Source organism: Pleurodeles waltl, chromosome 12, assembly GCF_031143425.1.
Source record: "Pleurodeles waltl isolate 20211129_DDA chromosome 12, aPleWal1.hap1.20221129, whole genome shotgun sequence".
Lineage (NCBI taxonomy): Eukaryota > Metazoa > Chordata > Amphibia > Caudata > Salamandridae > Pleurodeles > Pleurodeles waltl.
This window is the reverse complement of record NC_090451.1, coordinates 531,828,909-531,849,919: the sequence shown is the minus strand read 5'-3', so window position 1 is coordinate 531,849,919 and position 21,011 is coordinate 531,828,909. Positions and strand designations below refer to the sequence as shown.

General features: G+C 46.1%; 1 protein-coding gene across 5 annotated transcripts in view; it reads left to right on the top strand.

The window, feature by feature from the left end:
- SF3B3 (splicing factor 3b subunit 3) overlaps positions 1-16,033 on the top strand; it is a 342,606-nt gene extending 326,573 nt beyond the window's left edge. For all 5 annotated transcript variants that reach the window (XM_069217510.1, XM_069217514.1, XM_069217511.1 and 2 more), the window contains 5 exons: positions 9,122-9,334; positions 11,386-11,484; positions 11,861-12,004; positions 14,533-14,637; positions 15,132-16,033. In XM_069217510.1, coding sequence (XP_069073611.1) covers positions 9,122-9,334; positions 11,386-11,484; positions 11,861-12,004; positions 14,533-14,637; positions 15,132-15,272 — 702 coding nt within the window. In that variant the 3' untranslated portion in view covers positions 15,273-16,033. The remainder of the gene's footprint in view (positions 1-9,121; positions 9,335-11,385; positions 11,485-11,860; positions 12,005-14,532; positions 14,638-15,131) is intronic.
- Positions 16,034-21,011: the final 4,978 nt, after the last annotated feature.

The window sequence follows — 21,011 nt, the reverse complement described above, 5'->3', positions numbered from 1 at the left end:
TTCGATAAAAGGTGTCAGTACCTTTTGTCAACAACTTACCTTTCTCACTCCAGCATCCTAAGGGAAAAGACAAATCAGTGTGTATCAGGAAACGATTCAAGCAGCGAAAAGAAATGGTTACCTTTACTTACAGGAGTAGTTCTGCAGCTTGAAGGATTTTATGGATTCAGATGCGACTGAGCTGCCTCTCCAGAATGAGGTGAATGTGCAAATGAGGAAGATAAAAAATATGTATAGGAGAGGAAACCAGACCTATGATAGGGTCACGGTAGGGGGACTGAAGGTGGTGTCTACGACAAGGGGCTTCCGGAGCATATGTCTGACTTATAAATTCTTCATGTTGCAAAACTACTCCAGGCAAATAATTGTATTTTTTTTAATAAGGACAACAAACAAGAAATAGTACAAGCCTGACTCTGACCTGAACCTTTATGGTTTCAAACCATACTTTCCAACAAGTTCTAATTTACTCAGTTTCACCCTGGATATCAGCCTTAACCGTAAGGTAAACTTTGATAAAAGAAAGACTTACTTGCCAGCCTAAGAAAATTAGTCAGTTTTTCCTAAAAAGTGACTTCAAAACTGGTAATCAAGCCCTCCTACTCTAGCCTCTCGATAGTCAAACATACCCTGTTCGATAACCTCCCAAACTCCACATTTGCCCCTTCACATCTCCACAACGCCTCCACCAAATCCTGAAAATATATTCAATACATCCCCATACTGATGGTGCTCCGATGGCTCCCCCTGCCGACCTGCACCATTCTCAAAACTTCAAACCCAGTGGTATCACTTGCAAAAGCCATTACCCTTCTTCACCACCCACCCCCATGGATAGCAAGCTAATTTTCTCTGGTGGCTTTCGACACACCCACACCTAAGACACCATTAGAGAGAAGACATGTGTTTCTTTAAAAAAAATAAAAAAATGCGGGGGGATAAAAATCTCCATATATGTACCCATGAACTGTAACTATATCCCTGTATTCATCAGGACTGCCCAACCTTGATTCATTACAGAAAAGAGTTAAAGATCCATCTCTCTAAAGAAACTACATCATGATGCTGTAACAGTCCGCAAACAACCTACCCCTCAAATCACATTTTGACTGTTTCCTTTCTTTGAACTCTATACACCACTCCTCTGCCTCTGTAACAGGTATAACATAAACCTACCCAAATACTGCACGCAGTCTCCTCGAGCAGAATGATTTGTGTGCATGATGCAAAGTAGGTGTTTGGTCCCGTTATTTGGATATTTAGGGCTTAGCCATTTTCATTTATTATTTTGAGTGTAAATGGACTTTATCTTTAACTATCAAGATAAATTTATTGTATGATTATTTAAATTCTTTACAATCAAGTGAGATCAATCTCAAGAAAGAGCGCATGCGTTTCCCAAAATGGGCCCATGTCAAACAATAATGGGCCTATAAAAACTGCAACCTACAATCATAAAACAAATATTCAAAATTTTCGAGCTCAGCAAAACACTTATTTACAGAGTAATTACTCCCAAAGGATGAAAAGCATATGTACAGTATTTCATTATTATTGATTAAAGGCCTAAAACCAAGAAAGAGATAATTAGCAGTGCGAATCATCGTAATAAAATATAATTATTGTAAGGAAATGCCTCCTTGGCATGGTTACCCCCTGACTTTTTGCCTTTGCTGATGCTATGTTTTGAATTGAAAGTGTGCTGAGGCCTGCTAACCAGGCCCCAGCACCAGTGTTCTTTCCCTAACCTGTACTTTGTTTTACACAATTGGCACACCCTGGCATCCAGGTAAGTCCCTTGTAACTGGTACCCCTGGTACCGAGGGCCCTGATGCCAGGGAAGGTCTCTAAGGGCTGCAGCATAGCTTATGCCACCCTGGGGACCCCTCACTCAGCACAGACACACTGCTTGCCAGCTTGTGTGTGCTGGTGAGAACAAAACGAGTAAGTCGACATGGCACTCCCCTCAGGGTGCCATGCCAACCTCACACTGCCTATGCAGTATAGATAAGTCACCCCTCTAGCAGGCCTTACAGCCCTAAGGCAGGGTGCACTATACCATAGGTGAGGGCACCAGTGCATGAGCACTATGCCCCTACAGTGTCTAAGCAAAACCTTAGACATTGTAAGTGCAGGGTAGCCATAAGAGTATATGGTCTGGGAGTCTGTCAAACACGAACTCCACAGCACCATAATGGCTACACTGAAAACTGGGAAGTTTGGTATCAAACTTCTCAGCACAATAAATGCACACTGATGCCAGTGTACATTTTATTGTAAACTACACCCCAGAGGGCACCTTAGAGGTGCCCCCTGAAACCTTAACCAACTACCTGTGTAGGCTGACTGGTTCTAGCAGCCTGCCACACTCGAGACATGTTGCTGGCCCCATGGGGAGAGTGCCTTTGTCACTCTGAGGCCAGTAACAAAGCCTGCACTGGGTGGAGATGCTAACACCTCCCCCAGGCAGGAGCTGTAACACCTGGCGGTGAGCCTCAAAGGCTCACCCCCTTTGTTCCAGCACCGCAGGGCACTCCAGCTAGTGGAGTTGCCCGCCCCCTCCGGCCACGGCCCCACTTTTGGCGCCAAGGCCGGAGGAAATAATGAGAATAACAAGGAGGAGTCACTGACCAGTCAGGACAGCCCCTAAGGTGTCCTGAGCTGAAGTAACTCTAACTTTTAGAAATCCTCCATCTTGCAGATGGAGGATTCCCCCAATAGGGATAGGATTGTGACCCCCTCCCCTTGGGAGGAGGCACAAAGAGGGTGTACCCACCCTCAGGGCTAGTAGCCATTGGCTACTAACCCCCCAGACCTAAACACGCCCTTAAATTTAGTATTTAGGGCTCCCCTGAACCTAAGAATTTAGATTCCTGCAACTTACCGAAGAAGAAGACTGCTGAGCTGAAAACCCCTGCAGAAGAAGAAAGAAGACACCAACTGCTTTGGCCCCAGTCCTACCGGCCTGTCTCCTGCCTTCTAAAGAAACCTGCTCCAGCGACGCTTTCTCAAGGACCAGCGACCTCTGAATCCTCAGAGGACTGCCCTGCTTCAAGAGGCACAAGAAACTCCCGAGGACAGCGGACCTGCTCCAAAAAGACTGCAACTTTGTTACAGAGGAGCAGATTTAAAGACTCCTGCAATCCCCGCAAGAAGCGTGAGACTTGCAACACTGCACCCAGCGACCCCGACTCGACTGGTGGAGAACCAACACCTCAGGGAGGACCCTCCGGTGACTCCGAGACTGTGAGTAACCAAAGTTGTCCCCCCTGAGCCCCCACAGCGATGCCTGCAGAGGGAATCCCCAGGCTCCCCCTGACCGCGACTGCCTGACTCTAAAATCCCGACGGCTGGAAAAGACCCTGCACCCGCAGCCCCCAGCACCTGAAGGATCGGAACTTCAGTGCAGGAGTGACCCCCAGGAGGCCCTCTCCCTTGCCCAGGTGGTGGCTACCCCGAGGAGCCCCCCATTCCCCCCTCCCCCCTGCCTGCCTGCATCGCTGAAGAGACCCCTTGGTCTCCCATTGATTTACATTGGAAACCCGACGCGTGTTTGCACACTGCACCCGGCCGCCCCAGTGCCGCTGAGGGTGTACTTTTTGTGTGAGCTTGTGTCCCCCCCCGGTGCCCTACAAAACCCCCCTGGTCTGCCCTCCGAAGACGCGGGTACTTACCTGCTGGCAGACTGGAACCGGGGTACCCCCTTCTCTCCATTGAAGCCTATGCGTTTTGGGCACCACTTTGAACTCTGCACCTGACCGGCCCTGAGCTGCTGGTGTGGTGACTTTGGGGTTGCTCTGAACCCCCAACGGTGGGCTACCTTGGACCCCAATCTTAACCCCGTAGGTGGTTTACTTACCTGCAAAACCTAACAATACTTTACCTCCCCCAGGAACTGTGAAAATTGCAGTGTCCACTTTTAAAACAGCTATTTGTGTTTTATGTGAAAAGTATATATGCTACTGTAATTATTCAAAGTTCCTAAAGTACTTACCTGCAATACCTTTCAAATGAGATATTACATGTAGAATTTGAACCTGTGGTTCTTAAAATAAACTAAGAAAATATATTTTTCTATAACAAAACCTATTGGCTGGATTTGTCTCGGAGTGTGTGTTCCTCATTTATTGCCTGTGTGTGTGTGTGTACAACAAATGCTTAACACTACTCCTTTGATAAGCCTACTGCTCGACCACACTACACAAAATAGAGCATTAGTATTATCTATTTTTGCCACTATCTTACCTCTAAGGGGAACCCTTGGACTCTGTGCATGCTATTCCTTACTTTGAAATAGCACATACAGAGCCAACTTCCTACAATTATTTCCAGCTAATATGTGCGAAGTACTAAACCCTAAATGGCCAAACAATGTCAACAAAATTTTAGAAAAGCAGTAAGTTGTTAATTAGTCCTTTAAGGCTGTGCGAAAATTACAAAAACCATTGCCACTCCCTTCTGCTTTAAGAGGTAGAAGTCAGGTTGGTGCTCTTTAAGGAGCTTTTGTAGTTGGTAGACAAACTTCACAAATTTAGCCAGATCAGATGAGTCCTTCAAATTAAACACTAGTCACCTGGCCTCATTGAAAGTTCTTACACCATGACGTAAAAAAGGTTTGTGTGACATGCGTTCATCAGTGCCGGACAGCAGCATAACAGATGGTTGAATGACTCGGTTTATATCCACCGAGCCTACAGTTTACAATCATGGAAAGGGTGTGCTATTTTGGATCAATATCCTTTATTTTGAGGGCCAACAAAGTTGCAGCCCTGATTTGTGTCAAGCAGGCTTTCCCAATTGTACACACCAAATACAGTTGTGCTGACAAGTGGTGGGAGCTGTTGCTGTAAGATGCTCCCACAGCTTCTAACACATGTGTACTGCTTGGTTTTGCCAGGTCAGTTGACATAGAAAGTGTTTTTATCTGCCTTTTCCACAGGCTTAATTGCAATCAGAAGCGGCTCGCAGGGCTTTGGTGGTGGTGTTGTGAGTGGGGGGGGGGGGGGGGGGGGAATCTATTTTTTTTTTAAATGTTAAATCACTTACCTGCTCCTCTCCCGTCGCTGCTGCAGGCACAGGCTCCCTGTGAGCAGCATCAGGATTGTCAGGGAGCACCCAACCAGGGCGCTCCCAGGCAGCCTGGGAGCTTGTGCAGGCTATCTACAGCCCTGAAACTCTATTGCTGAGCTGGAGAGAGCCCTGTGCGCATATTTTTTGGCCAACTCCCGAGACGGCCAGCCAAGCACACACCCACTCTGAGGGGAGTGCACAGTGCACTCCCCTCTGCTCTTCACCCCCCAATGCCCCACCCCTTTCACAAGGAAAGGATGATAAACAGAGTTTATTATGCTTTCCTTGTGAAAGGATTTGCAGCAGTTGCTGCTGGTGGGGGGAGGGGGCGACCTTCCTCCACCCAAACCGGGGAGCCGTGACTGATTGCAGTGTGAGTAAGCACCAGCTTACTTCTGTTTGATCTACTTGGAGGGAATCAAGCGCTTTGGTTAAGTACTGCGACCAAGAATTCGTTTTAAAATCTAGAATGGGGCAAAGGGCTGATTTCAGTGTGTTGGGTGGAACCATAACAATCCTATGATAGTATTTCAAGTAGGAGCCCATATTGTCCCACTTCTGCCCTTCCAGGCCGAGTTCTAGCCTTATCGGACATCCGCTTTTATATTGCAGTAGCTTAAACACTCTTATCTTCACTACCTATTCATATGATCGAAGGTGTTGGAATGCGAGATTAGTTAAAGATAGTCATCACATGAGTTGCTTGAACAAAATGATACTCCATCATTGTAGGTTAGTGTACCATTATCCAGAGTCTAACAATAGAAATCCATTTTCTTTTTACAGCTTCCCCCTAGCTTGTGTGGTTAAAGGAAATGTATGCTTCCACTTGATAATATCCATCGTGCAATGATGAGTTAACTCGTATAAGGCTATTGTTGATAACAGAGTAGTTCAAGAAAATCTAGGTACCATCACATGACACTAGTTATATATTTGCTTTTTTAATTTCAAGTTGTATCCTCTAAGAGTCCACCAGTGCTTGTGGGCACTGCCAGCAGTCCTAGTGACTGTATATGAGATGGCACAGCTAGATGAGATCACCGCTAAAACGTGTTGTAGGAAGTTGGCTCTGTATGTGCTATTTCAAAGTAAGGAATAGCATGCACAGAGTCCAAGGGTTCCCCTTAGAGGTAAAATAGTGGTAAAAATAGATAATACTAATGCTCTATTTTGTGGTAGTGTGGTCGAGCAGTAGGCTTATCCAAGGAGTAGTGTTAAGCATTTGTTGTACATACACATAGACAATAAATGAGGTACACACACTCAGAGACAAATCCAGCCAATAGGTTTTGTTATAGAAAAATATATTTTCTTAGTTTATTTTAAGAACCACAGGTTCAAATTTAACATGTAATATCTTGTTTGAAAGGTATTGCAGGTAAGTACATTAGGAACTTTGAATCATTTCAATTGCATGTATACTTTTCAAGTTATTCACAAATAGCTGTTTTAAAAGTGGACACTTAGTGCAATGTTCACAGTTCCTGGGGGAGGTAAGTTTTTGTTAGTTTTACCAGGTAAGTAAGACACTTACAGGGTTCAGTTCTTGGTCCAAGGTAGCCCACCGTTGGGGGTTCAGAGCAACCCCAAAGTCACCACACCAGCAGCTCAGGGCCGGTCAGGTGCAGAGTTCAAAGTGGTGCCCAAAACGCATAGGCTAGAATGGAGAGAAGGGGGTGCCCCGGTTCTGGTCTGCTTGCAGGTAAGTACCCGCGTCTTCGGAGGGCAGACCAGGGGGATTTTGTAGGGCACCGGGGGGGACACAAGCCCACACAGAAATTTCACCCTCAGCAGCGCGGGGGCGGCCGGGTGCAGTGCAGAAACCAGCGTCGGGTTTGCAATGTTAGTCTATGAGAGATCAACGGATCTCTTCAGCGCTGCAGGCAGGCAAGGGGGGGCTTCCTCGGGGAAACCTCCACTTGGGCAAGGGAGAGGGACTCCTGGGGGTCACTTCTCCAGTGAAAGTCCGGTCCTTCAGGTCCTGGGGGCTGCGGGTGCAGGGTCTTTTCCAGGCGTCGGGACTTAGGTTTCAGAGAGTCGCGGTCAGGGGAAGCCTCGGGATTCCCTCTGCAGGCGGCGCTGTGGGGGCTCAGGGGGGACAGGTTTTGGTACTCACAGTCGGAGAGTAGTCCGGTGGTCCTCCCTGAGGTGTTGGTTCTCCACCAGCCGAGTCGGGGTCGCCGGGTGCAGTGTTGCAAGTCTCACGCTTCTTGCGGGGAGTTGCAGGGGTCTTTAAAGCTGCTCCTTGAAACAAAGTTGCAGTCTTTTTGGAGCAGGTCCGCTGTCCTCGGGAGTTTCTGGTCGTCGTCGAAGCAGGGCAGTCCTCAGAGGATTCAGAGGTCGCTGGTCCCTTTGGAAGGCGTCGCTGGAGCAGAGTTCTTTGGAAGGCAGGAGACAGGCCGGTGAGTTTCTGGAGCCAAGGCAGTTGTTGTCTTCTGGTCTTCCTCTGCAGGGGTTTTCAGCTGGGCAGTCCTTCTTCTTGTTGTCGCAGGAATCTAATTTTCTAGGGTTCAGGGTAGCCCTTAAATACTAAATTTAAGGGCGTGTTTAGGTCTGGGGGGTTAGTAGCCAATGGCTACTAGCCCTGAGGGTGGGTACACCCTCTTTGTGTCTCCTCCCAAGGGGAGGGGGTCACAATCCTAACCCTATTGGGGGAATCCTCCATCTGCAAGATGGAGGATTTCTAAAAGTTAGTCACCTCAGCTCAGGACACCTTAGGGGCTGTCCTGACTGGCCAGTGACTCCTCCTTGTTATTCTCATTATTTTCTCCGGCCTTGCCGCCAAAAGTGGGGGCCGGGCCGGAGGGGGCGGGCAACTCCACTAGCTGGAGTGTCCTGCGGTGCTGTGACAAAGGGGTGAGCCTTTGAGGCTCACCGCCAGGTGTTACAGCTCCTGCCTGGGGGAGGTGTTAGCATCTCCACCCAGTGCAGGCTTTGTTACTGGCCTCAGAGTGACAAAGGCACTCTCCCCATGGGGCCAGCAACATGTCTCTAGTGTGGCAGGCTGCTGGAACTAGTCAGCCTACACAGATAGTCGGTTAAGTTTCAGGGGGCACCTCTAAGGTGCCCTCTGGGGTGTATTTTGCAATAAAATGTACACTGGCATCAGTGTGCATTTATTGTGCTGAGAAGTTTGATACCAAACTTCCCAGTTTTCAGTGTAGCCATTATGGTGCTGTGGAGTTCGTGTTTGACAGACTCCCAGACCATATACTCTTATGGCTACCCTGCACTTACAATGTCTAAGGTTTTGTTTAGACACTGTAGGGGTACCATGCTCATGCACTGGTACCCTCACCTATGGTATAGTGCACCCTGCCTTAGGGCTGTAAGGCCTGCTAGAGGGGTGTCTTACCTATACTGCATAGGCAGTGAGAGGCTGGCATGGCACCCTGAGGGGAGTGCCATGTCGACTTACTCGTTTTGTCCTCACTAGCACACACAAGCTGGCAAGCAGTGTGTCTGTGCTGAGTGAGAGGTCTCCAGGGTGGCATAAGACATGCTGCAGCCCTTAGAGACCTTCCTTGGCATCAGGGCCCTTGGTACTAGAAGTACCAGTTACAAGGGACTTATCTGGATGCCAGGGTCTGCCAATTGTGGATACAAAAGTACAGGTTAGGGAAAGAACACTGGTGCTGGGGCCTGGTTAGCAGGCCTCAGCACACTTTCAATTGTAAACATAGCATCAGCAAAGGCAAAAAGTCAGGGGGCAACCATGCCAAGGAGGCATTTCCTTCCACGTGTAAACTGCAGATAACTGTTAAAATCCTAGTGGTGTTGATTCACTATTTGTTGGTAAAACAATTTAGCATGGACTCTTTTTCTTAAGAATTGACGGACTTTAGTAACAAGCATGGTCTTAAACAAGTGCATTCTCTTATTATGCATGCAAATAGCCATTATGCAGCCTGTGATCTTTCACACATGCATTACCAGCCGTGTGTTGACTGGTCCCAGAACAAACGTTAAAAATGACAACTGTTTTCAACCGGAGTTCCAGATACATTGAGAGGAATCCCAGAATTGAAATATTTCCTTTATTTTACAGCATCTGGCAAACTTCATCTCTGGCATCCAGACCATCGGTCACCGGGTAATTGTGTCAGACGTTCAAGAAAGCTTCATTTGGGTTCGCTACAAGAGGAATGAGAACCAGCTCATCATCTTCGCCGATGATACCCACCCTCGCTGGGTAACCACGGCCTGCCTTCTGGACTATGAGACTGTGGCTGGTGCAGACAAGTTCGGAAACATCTGTGTGGTGAGTTCATAGGGGGTATTCCCTCAGGCCACTGGTGACAGCACTTAACCTATTCGTATGAATGTACCTGTAAATAGCTCTGATTAAGACCAAGATAACGGGTCTAAGTGGCTGTGACATACTCTCCAGTTGGGACCATAAAGGCTGGTGAAGTCATTTTAAAAACAAATCTGGGCCAATGCGTTCCAGCATCCTGGACATAGTGGAAGGCTTCGCCAAACATTTTGCCCTCACCTCTATTTTTAGTGATCTAATTCTCCAGCTTGCCTTCCCCGTTCTTGCCAAGTAATTTTATTTTCTAATTCTGATAGAAAATAATTCCAATGTTTATTTAAAAAAAAAAGTGAGGGGCCTGGTCCCATTCTCTCTGCCTATTAGTTGTTAAGCTGTGGAACTAATTGCTTTAACATCTTCTCAGCATCCTTTTATGCGGAAGGAAAAGTGAATATCCTGGCACTCCTCACCATTGGCATTCAGTCCTTAAGTCCATCTTTAACAAGAGTATAGTTCCTGTTACAACACAAAGATTAATCACCAGTGTCCACAATCTCTTTTTTGGAAGCAGAACAACTTCTCTGGTCGGAGGCAATCGGTGTATGTCTTTCCGCCCTCCAAGCTCACCCAGTGGAATCTAGAACAGTTCCAGCAGAACGGGAGTTACCTTGTAGCCCCTGTTTGTGAACTCCCCTGTTGGTTCTCAGGCCCGAAGGTGCTCCCCGATACCAACTTCATGAAGCATTCTCTGGTTGCATGCCTCCTGGCTGACAAAGGAGAGGCAGATTACGCATTCTACTGATGCTGAACCAGAAAAACGGGCCTGTGCACACTTGGATGTGTCAGAAACAAATGCTGTTCTTATTGTTTTTACTGCCAGGAATGACTTCTAGGCACCAATATAAGTTAAAATGACAACTCTTTTACCACTGAATTCTTGTAAATACTTTTCAAAATTCATCAGATGCCTTAAAGTTGTAATACGCTGTCGAGAGAATTATTGAATCTTTGCAGACTCTTGTCTATATGGTCTCAACTTTTTTTTCTGAAGCCTTTTCTCTTTGAAAAAAAACTGCATCTATTACAGGTAAGATGCTTTTCCTTCCCCTCGATAGGATCCTCCCCAGTTGCCACAAGCACTGAACAGAATAGCATGCATATCCCACTTAAATAAGGCAGATGAATTAACCAAAAGGTATGCTATCATTACAATAAAGATTCTTGAAGAAGGCATGTCCTACCTGGGCCTCAGCCCTGGAATTGAAATCAAGATGATAGTGGCTTCTAAATGAATGAAGAGCTTCCACTGGCAGCCTTACATATTTGTGATTTAGTTGCATTTCTCAAAAGAGCCTCTGTAGTAGCTTTATCCCTGATAAAGCTGGTTTTAGGCCTGCTAGGCACAGGTTTGTTTGCCAACTGGTAAGATGTGAGAAACTGTCTACCTGAAGATGTAGTGTTCTGGAGTAGCTAGAGCCATTGTGTCTGGGCCATATTTTACAAAACGTCAGATTGTCTAATGTCTTCCTTTCTATACAAATAGTGTCCGCACTCTGTAAATGGGACTGGTGAATTTGCGGAGAATTCAGTTAAAAAAAAAAAAAAAAACTTTGATTATATAATTAATTTATCCATCATAGAAGTACACACAGTAAAACAAAACAATCACCTTCACAACAGTCATGAATAGAGGTGCAACAATATATTTTATAAAGCGCCTTAAGACAGAGCATTCTTCATCCTAATTCAGTGACTGTGAAAAATGTAATGCTAAAGTGCAGTTTGTAAAATTTCTGTTTTAAAAGCAGGATTAAAAACCTTCTGCTGTATAGTTCATAATTGATTTAACCCAGGGTCCCAAATGTGCGCAAACAATTCACGGCTTACAGCTTTGAGGGTCACAGGAGGAGAGACATTTTTCTTCTTTAAGTAAATTAAGAGCTTATTATGTTTGATTTTCTTAGGCTGGCTGCTATAACGAACTTGTGAAACTTTCCATATTTGGAAGTTTATTTTCTGTGTTTCATGTTCTGCTGTTTCTTTCCTACCATTCTTAGGTGAGGCTACCGCCCAACATCAACGATGAAGTGGACGAAGATCCAACAGGAAACAAGGCCTTGTGGGACAGAGGCCTTCTGAACGGAGCCTCCCAGAAGGTAAATGCAACCCAAATGTGGTGTTAACTGATGAAATAGGCTAACTTGTTCTGTGTCAGCATCGCTTATATCAGGAACATTAGTCAGATAAATAGAAACTCAGGTGTGCAGTTTGTTGTCCCAGTTACCTGCTCCAGTACCACCGCCATGATTTCTGGGTTCTGTAGTCCTGTTTCAAAAGGACCCTGCAGCATATGACAAGTAACTCGGGTTTCAGATATTGCCTGTAATGTGCTGTACTGCTCTTTGGTGGTGTGGGTGAGGGGGGGTAGTACCTAAAAGGAGGAGAAAAACACTTGTCTGTTTTAGGTTGATTTGTTGATGTGTATGTGGTTGTTTATGCGGGCTGTCAGCTTTTTATTTTGTGTTCCTTCAGGCAGAAGTGGTGATGAATTATCACGTGGGTGAGACCGTCCTTTCGTTACAGAAGACAACTTTGATCCCTGGAGGTTCCGAGTCCCTTGTCTACACAACTTTGTCTGGGGGCATAGGTATTCTGGTTCCCTTCACGTCACACGAGGTGAGGAGCAGGCTCGTACTGTTAGTTTATCGCGCTAAATTTGAAGAAAATGGTGTTCGTGTACCTTGCAGTTAGCACCCAACTCCGAAAAGACTATCCTTTCGCTAGATGAATAGAACCTGCACTTTTTCTCTTTCAATGACCACATGGGACTGACTTGCTCCCCCACTCTCTTCAAACCCAAGAATGTGTCCCCTGTCAGGCTTTACAATACACGTTTCACCCTTCCTGTAGCAAGTCTGCATGAAGCAGGCTTACCTGCTGCTCTGCAGGCCAGACTCTGGCATGCTTTACTTCCTGTAAAAGACACACTGTAGCATGACGGCTTGTAGTTTTTTTTTTTTTTTTTTAATACTCATTTTATTGGAGTTTTCATCCAGAAACACAACAGTCATAAAAGCAGCAAGGTGCATAAGCAATTAAAAAAAAATCTCTTGTATGAGACCAGTCCATGTATACTGCCAATGATCAACAGGTTATTCTCTCTGGACATATAGTGTACATACAACTAGGATACATCCTGCTCCATTCCACACACACCAATACAACGTCACCGGTTGAAGGGGGTCTGCTGCTGGGAGGGACCTGGATTTTCATGAGCATCCCTCTCCACGTTAAGTCCTCTGCGGCGTTGTCCTCTGCGAGTGCGCTTCATATGTTGTTTGTCGGCAGTCACCCACTCCAGTAGGCCCCGTTTCCAAACCGCCACATCTGGGGCCCTCGATTGCTTGGATGTTTGAGACATCTGGTGCTGCTGCACGTATTGACGTTCTATTCTTAATTCTGCAATATAGAGCTGGGCGTGTCGCTGCTATTCTCCATTTTAGAACCCTCTCTAGTTACTTGTGGAGAAAGCCGTTTAGTGTTGGACTGGAGGTTAGGCAGTCCGACACTGCTAGACGGGCCAGCTTCACAGGGCCCAAGCAGTTATCTTTTAGGTCCCGTGGGCCGTGATGGGACTGTAAAAAAAAAAAAAAACAGCCCACACGTTTGCCCTTTCAAGCTGGCACGTCTCGCAGTGCCAGACTGCCGGAAATTACAGTCCAACACTGAATTACCCTCCAACACAATGCAAGGATTTGTAAACAGTTTGCTCATGTTTTTGAGAGCTATCTATAAAGTAGTTCGATATGCAGTCTAAAGGAACTCCAGCCGGCAGGTATCCTTTGTAGTTTCCTTTCTTTGTGACTGGAAGATTCTGACTTTGTGGGTTTCCAAAGCGTCTGCTCATATTTTGAGAAGTATAATTTGACAACACATTCAGGGTCCTTATGTACCAGCTCTTTTTCTGTTACTATTTAATTTTCCTTTAGCAGTCTTTTTTTTACATTTTTCCACCGCAGCGGCGTTAGTCGGCTAACAGTGTTTCATGCCTTTAACAACAACTATATTTCAGTGCAGCTACCAATATATCTTGCTGTCTTTTTGCAACCTTATTTGTTTTTCTGAGTCACCACGACTAATTTTATTTTAAAATTGCGTACAAAGACTGTTGATGAACATATGTAGGAGAGTGGGTGGGATGTTAGCTTTAGTCGATGGCAGCCCACCCAACCCTGTTTTGCCGATAACCCCTGACCATGCAAATGAGTTTTGCATAGATATTCTGCATGACGATATATTGTATGGGATATTACCTTGACGTCGAAAGATTCTAACTCCTGGACATACGCGGGAAACCTCTGCCTTAGTCTGTTTTCTAACGAGCACGTCAGTTCTGAGGCAGGCTCTCCCTTCTGCACCTTCACACAAAGCTAAGCATACCTTTATGGCAACTTTGGATAAAAAAAAAATTATACGTGTTTTTTAGCACAGTTGATTACCAGTTTTAGATCTGGCCTGAATACATTTTTAGTATTTTCGTCAACCTCCTGTTTACTGAAATAAATCATAATTAAAAAAAAAATACATACATACAGGAACTTTCGGTCAGCTTACTTCATCTGTTTGTCCATAGTACTGTCACTCAAATACTGCTTCTGCAGCCCGCAACATCAGCACACTTCAGCCATCTGCTTGCTGCACGTGAATGACGCATTTTGCTTGTGCACATCTACCTAAAAAGTAGTCGACTTCAGTTCCTGGGCTGGTATGCCAAGCTCGGCTTGCCTTCCTTTTTTTTTTTTTTTCCCAGACTGAAGCATTTTGACATTTCACTCCTTTAAACCGCTAATGAATGCCTTTTCTATATGATTGAAAAGTAAATACATTAATAAATCATTGCAGGCTTACTGCCTAGTCTGTTGGCTTTGTCAGGCTTGTTTTCAGATGTTAAGTTTTTATTGGAATGTTGGATAATACCCTATTTTTTTGCCTCTTAATCAGATGGGTTTGAATGTAGTTTGATTTGAATGAAGAGCATTGGATGAGTTTGTTTCGGATTGCGGTTTGTGTGCTGTATTAGCAGAAAGTGCACTGACATGACTTCACCTCTGGCTGCTTCGCTAGTTCCTTTGTCCTAAAGGGACCTATTTGAACAATCTTCTGTTCTCACGGCTAACCATTTACTCTCTCCTCGCTGTTTTTAGGATCATGACTTTTTCCAGCATGTGGAGATGCACTTGCGGTCGGAGCATGCACCTCTCTGTGGGCGGGACCACCTAAGCTTTCGCTCCTATTACTTTCCGGTTAAGGTGGGTACATCATTCTTAAATAGCCTCAAAGGCAAGCAGCATCTTAGCGCATTATTTCACCTGAAAGAGATTTCGGGCTATTGAAAAGCAGTTGCTGGGGTAAAAACATAAGTGCTTACAACTTGGTTGTTTTCATGCTGTCAGTTTCTTTAAAAATGTTTATACTGAGGCACCGTCGAGTCTGAAGACTATTCCACAATGAAGTATCAGCACTGAAAATGCTGGACTTGCCCATCACCTTACACTGTTGCTCAAATGCGGGTGGGAGGTACTTCCTCAGTCTTTTTCATCCTTTCCACCCATGTCTACAACTTCCTGCCGACCCACCTTACCCTACGTATTGCGGGTGGAATATTTAGATAATTGAATGTTATCGTATTGTTTAAATGTTGAAATCCGTTCTGGGAAGGGCATTGCTTTTATGATACAAGCTCCCTCCTACTTTCTGACGAAGGCAGTTTTAAGAGTTCATGCTGCTGTTGTTTTCCCCACAGAATGTCATTGATGGCGACCTGTGTGAGCAGTTCAACTCCATGGATACAAATAAGCAGAAGAACGTGGCTGACGAGCTGGACAGGACACCCGCGGAGGTCTCCAAGAAACTGGAAGACATCCGTACTCGTTATGCCTTTTGATCTTCTGGAGAAGCCTGGTCAAGACCTTTGGCCCTACTTGGGTTTCTCAAGAGCTCTTCTTTCAAGACAGACAATTTTGAGTCTTTGTTTTCTTGCTGGCTTGAGGTTCTTGATTTTAAGCATAAGCCAGATATTGTCCATGTGTGTCGTGGATAACAAACTGTGCTTTACAGCAATGTGACTGGTTAGCAAACTGGGCTAACAGACATCAGAAAGGAGCGATCTGCCTGTTCAGCCTCCAGCAGATTATAGCGGAATCCTGTTTGTTAGAGCATTAGGAGAGCACGAGTTGTTCTTGCTTTGCCCTGTTTGCCAGTGAATAATTGGTTGTGAACTTTTGATAAAGGTAAGAGTGAGTATATGTGGTTCAACACTGGTGCAAACGCGGGTGTCCCTTGGCAAAGGTATGTGAAGATCAGCATTTTCAGACAAACCTTGAAACTGTCAACTGTGCATTAGGAACTTGCTTCGGATTCCTCCGCGATGAATGCATCCTGCAGCAAAGCTCTACTTTATGCGATTGCCCATTATCCAGTGTTGGGTGCTGGTATCAGTCTGCATTTTTCTACAGGTTCGCCCTCCGTCCCATACCCCTCCTCCATATGAATCCCATTTTCTTTTTTGTAAATATTTTGTAAATTGATCAAACTTGCTTCCTTGGAGGTTTTGGAAGTCAGTGTAGCATCCTTTTGTAGTATAAGACGCGGCATTCTGTTTGTGATGGTGCACTAAACAAATTAAACACATTTTTTTGTTTTAAAGTGTCTATAGAAAGGACTCGTTTTTTTTTTTTTTTTTTTTTTTTTTTTTTTAAACATGCAGTTTTCCCTACTCTTCCCTGGTAATTAACCATCTTTAATCATATTGCTAACCACAGTTTAACTCTAGCCAGGGTGCCAGTGGGCACATAAAGATGACTTGAAGAGGACGAAAATTGCTGGTGTCACCTAAAGGACAAAATGACAGGTAAGGTGTCCTTCTGAAAAACTCCTCTACTTGTCCCGCATACCTGATCTCCTGCACCTCACTCTGCTGTCCACCGTCTTTGTTGCAAAGAGCCTAGGGTGCTTCTAGCCTACCATTACTTTCCCATCTTTCCTGTATGCCACTTTATGGGAACAGAGCTGCCTGTTCTCTGCTTTTGTGTTTTACTGGCAGCTGAAAATGGATTCCAGTTTTAAACACCAATGTGCTTTGAATGAGTGTTTTAGCAGCTAGGAAAAAAACAGCATATTGCTTTCAGTATGGTGTAATACTAGCTCGTAATATACTGATCGTCCAAAAAAATTAATTAAAAAAAAAGTTGGAAAGACTTAAAGTTTAAAGTTACTAAATGTAGTCATTGCTTTAATCATTGTATTAATCTAGCATCGGTGGCTGTATACTGCATGCTTGTGGCATCTAGAGCTGGGTCTCTGTTTACCATTGTTTTTCTTCAAAGAAGCTTGAGCCCTTTTTGCGACTCCGCTCTTGGTCCAGAATGTACCAGCACTCTGCGTACACTTTGGATTGTTTTCTTCCACTATTGGGGACGTTGCTATGAGAACAAATTGTTCCACTCCAGTTTCCTTAGTACCAGTTGCTCCTCCTTCAAGCCCTACAATAAAAACAAGCATTTGCAACGCAACAGGTTTCTCCTTGCTCAGAGTTAGAGCTATTAGCAGTTTTAAACTCCCAACTGGAGTTTCTTGCCACATTAAATGGAAAAAAAGCGCGATTGCGCTGCTACAGTTCACTCGTAGTGAAACCTATTGGCAAAAGTGCAATTAACTATGTAATAGGGTCGATGTCATGCAAAGCGCTCGACTTCTGCCAACTGAGATCGCGCTGTGAAAAAAGATAAAAAGTCCACAAACCGGGCGGAAAACAGCGAGCCTCGCATGTTTTCAGTACTTGGTCACTGCGCTCGAGGAGGGCTAACCACCGGAAAAGGCATGACGTATGCGTGCCTTCCACTAATGAAAGCAAGCAGATTTTAAAAGGCAAGCCCACGAACCAATGAAAGACACTGACGTGACATGGGTGGGGCTCCAAGCCTTTTTCTAACTACTAAAGCGTTTCACAAGCAATACACGTGCGCAAGCGACGCAGGCTCGACCCTACAAATTACTGCACCACTGAGAGATTCTGCCTGAGACACAGGGACTTCAGACCCAAAAGTTGCTGACAGTTGTCCTTCCACACACTGGCTTTCTTGCCTCAGCTGTTGGCAGACTTTTTGTTCATCCTTTGAATAATGCACCTAGAGGAGGGTATGGAACGTACAGCCTTCCACGTCTTCTCCGGGTTTAACACTGAATACTGTAGGAAGCTGGACTGGTGTGTGGTGAGCACCTATGGGGTTATCACCTCATGCCAGATATCTGCTATTAGTGAAGTTTAGGCAGTGTCTAGGAAGCCAGGGCTCTCTAGAGGTAGTTGTGGATGAGCAGGCAAAACGTATCCAGGAGACGTGCAAAGCTTATGCAATACCACTACAGTCACCCAGCACTTACACACATGAAGTAACCACACAGTGTTACAAAAGTAAAGGGGCTTTATCATAGTAACACAAATACTATCATACTGTATAGACAATACCCCAATTGGAGGTAAGTAAACACACTATTATATACATATTAGAAATCAGTAAATAACATAGGAAACAGTAGGCATTGGTAATGGCAAATAGTGAAGCCCTAGGGGAGGGCTAAACCATTTATTAAAAAGGTGAAATGTGAAAGGCAGTCCCCCACCCAAGGAAGTGGGATCACCAGAAGGGAGCTTAAGGGACTAGGAATCCCAAGAGGTAAGTACCAGGGTGTCCTCCAGCGACCAGGAGAGCAGAGGCAAGTACCTGGTGTTCCCCAAAACCAATATGAGGACTGTAAGGAAATGCCTCCTTGGCATGGTTACCCCCTGACTTTTTGCCTTTGCTGATGCTATGTTTTGAATTGAAAGTGTGCTGAGGCCTGCTAACCAGGCCCCAGCACCAGTGTTCTTTCCCTAACCTGTACTTTTGTATCCACAATTGGCACACCCTGGCATCCAGGTAAGTCCCTAGTAACTGGTACCCCTGGTACCAAGGGCCCTGGTGCCAGGGAAGGTCTCTAAGGGCTGCAGCATATCTTATGCCACCATGGGGCCCCCTCACTCAGCACAGACACACTGCTTGCCAGCTTGTGTGTGCTGGTGAGGACAAAACAAGTAAGTCGACATGGCACTCCCCTCAGGGTGCCATGCCAACCTCACACTGCCTATGTCACCCCTCTAGCAGGCCTTACAGCCCTAAGGCAGGGAGCACTATACCATAGGTGAGGGCACCACTTTATGAGCACTGTGCCCCTACAGTGTCTAAGCCAAACCTTAGACATAGTAAGTGCAGGGTAGCCATAGAGTATATGGTCTGGGAGTCTGTCAAACACAAACTCCACAGCACCATGATGGCTACACTGAAAACTGGGAAGTTTGGTATCAAACTTCTCAGCACAATAAATGCACACTGATGCCAGTGTACATTTTATTGTGAAATACACCCCAGAGGGCACCTTAGAGGTGCCCCCTGAAACCTTAACCGACTACCTGTGTAGGCTGACTGGTTCCAGCAGCCTGCCAGAACCGAGACATGTTGCTGGCCCCATGGGGAGAGTGCCTTTGTCACACTGAGGCCATTAACAAAGCCTGCACTGGGTGGAGATGCTAACACCTCCCCCAGGCAGGAGCTGTAACACCTGGCGGTGAGCCTCAAAGGCTCACCCCCTTTGTTCCAGCACCACAGGACTCTCCAGCTAGTGGAGTTGCCCTCCCCCTCCGGCCACGGCCCCACTTTTGGCGGTAAGACCGGGGCAAATAATGAGAATAACAAGGAGGAGTCACTGGCCAGTCAGGACAGCCCCTAAGGCGTCCTGAGCTGAAGTGACTCTAACTTTTAGAAATCCTCCATCTTGCAGATGGAGGATTCCCCCAATAGGGATAGGATTGTGACCCCCCTCCCCTTGGGAGGAGGCACAAAAAGGTTGTACCCACCCTCAGGGCTAGTAGCCATTGGCTACTAACCCCCCAGACCTAAACACGCCCTTAAATTTAGTATTTAAGGGCTTCCCTGAACCTAAGAATTTAGATTCCTGCAACTACAAGAAGAAGAGGACTGCTGAGCTGAAAGACCCCTGCATAAGAAGAAAAGAAGACACCAACTGCTTTGGCCCCAGACCTACCGGCCTGTCTCCTGCCTTCTAAAGAAACCTGCTCCAGCGACGCTTTCCCCAGGACCAGCGACCTCTGAATCCTCAGAGGACTGCCCTGCTTCAAGAAAGACTAGAAACTCCTGAGGACAGCGGCACTGCTCCAAAAGAACTGCAACTTTGTTACAGAGGAGCAGATTTAAAGACCCCTGCAAATTCCCGCAAGAAGCGTGAGACTTGCAACACTGCACCCGGCGACCCTGAGTCGACTGGTGGAGAACCAACACCTCAGGGAGGACCCTCCGGCGACTCCAAGACCGTGAGTAACCAAAGTTGTCCCCCCTGAGCCCCCACAGCGACGCCTGCAGAGGGAATCCCGAGGCTCCCCCTGACCGCGACTGCCTGACTCTAAAATCCCGACGGCTGGAAAAGACCCTGCACCCGCAGCCCCCAGCACCTGAAGGATCGGAACTCCAGTGCAGGAGTGACCCCCAGGAGGCCCTCTCCCTTGCCCAGGTGGTGGCTACCCCGAGGAGCCCCCCCCCCCTTGCCTGCCTGCACCGCTGAAGAGACCCCTTGGTCTCCCATTGGAAACCCGACACTAGTTTGCACACTGCACCCGGCCGCCCCTGCGCTGCTGAGGGTGTACTTTTTGTGTGGACTTGTGTCGCCACCCCCCCCCCCCCGGTGCCCTACAAAAACCCCCTGGTCTGCCCTCCGAAGACGCGGGTACTTACCTGCTGGCAGACCAGAACCGGGGCACCCCCTTCTCTCCATTGAAGCCTATGCGTTTTGGGCACCACTTTGAACTCTGCACCTGACCGGCCCTGAGCTGCTGGTGTGGTGACTTTGGGGTTGCTCTGAACCCCCAACGGTGGGCTACCTTGGACCCCAATCTGAACCCCGTAGGTGGTTTACTTACCTGCAAGAACTAACATTACTTTACCTCTCCCAGGAACTGTGAAAATTGCACTAAGTGTCCACTTTTAAAACGGCTAAATGTGTTTTATGTCAAAAGTATATACGCTATTGTGATTATTCAAAGTTCCTAAAGTACTTACCTGCAATACCTTTCAAATGAGATATTACATGTAGAATTTGAACCTGTGTTTCTTAAAATAAACTAAGGAAAGATATTTTTCTATAACAAAACCTATTGGCTGGAATTGTCTCTGAGTGTGTGTTCCTCATTTATTGCCTGGGTATATGTACAACAAATGCTTAACACTACTCCTTTGATAAGCCTACTGCTCGACCACACTACCACAAAATAAAGCATTAGTATTATCTCTTTTTGCCACTATCTTACCTGTAAGGGGAACCCTTGGACTCTGTGCATGCTATTCCTTACTTTGAAATAGCACATACAGAGCCAACTTCCTACATGGACTTTGGAAAAGGATTGTGCACTTTGGAAAAGGATTGTGCAAGACCCAACCAAGACTGGAAGAACCCAAAGGTAGATCCTGACAGAAGAGGACTAGAAAAGGAAAGGGACCAAGTCCAGTTCGATTTGGAGAGTCCGGTTGTGGCAGGGACCACTACCCACCCTTCTGTGGATGCAGGACCAGGTGGACGG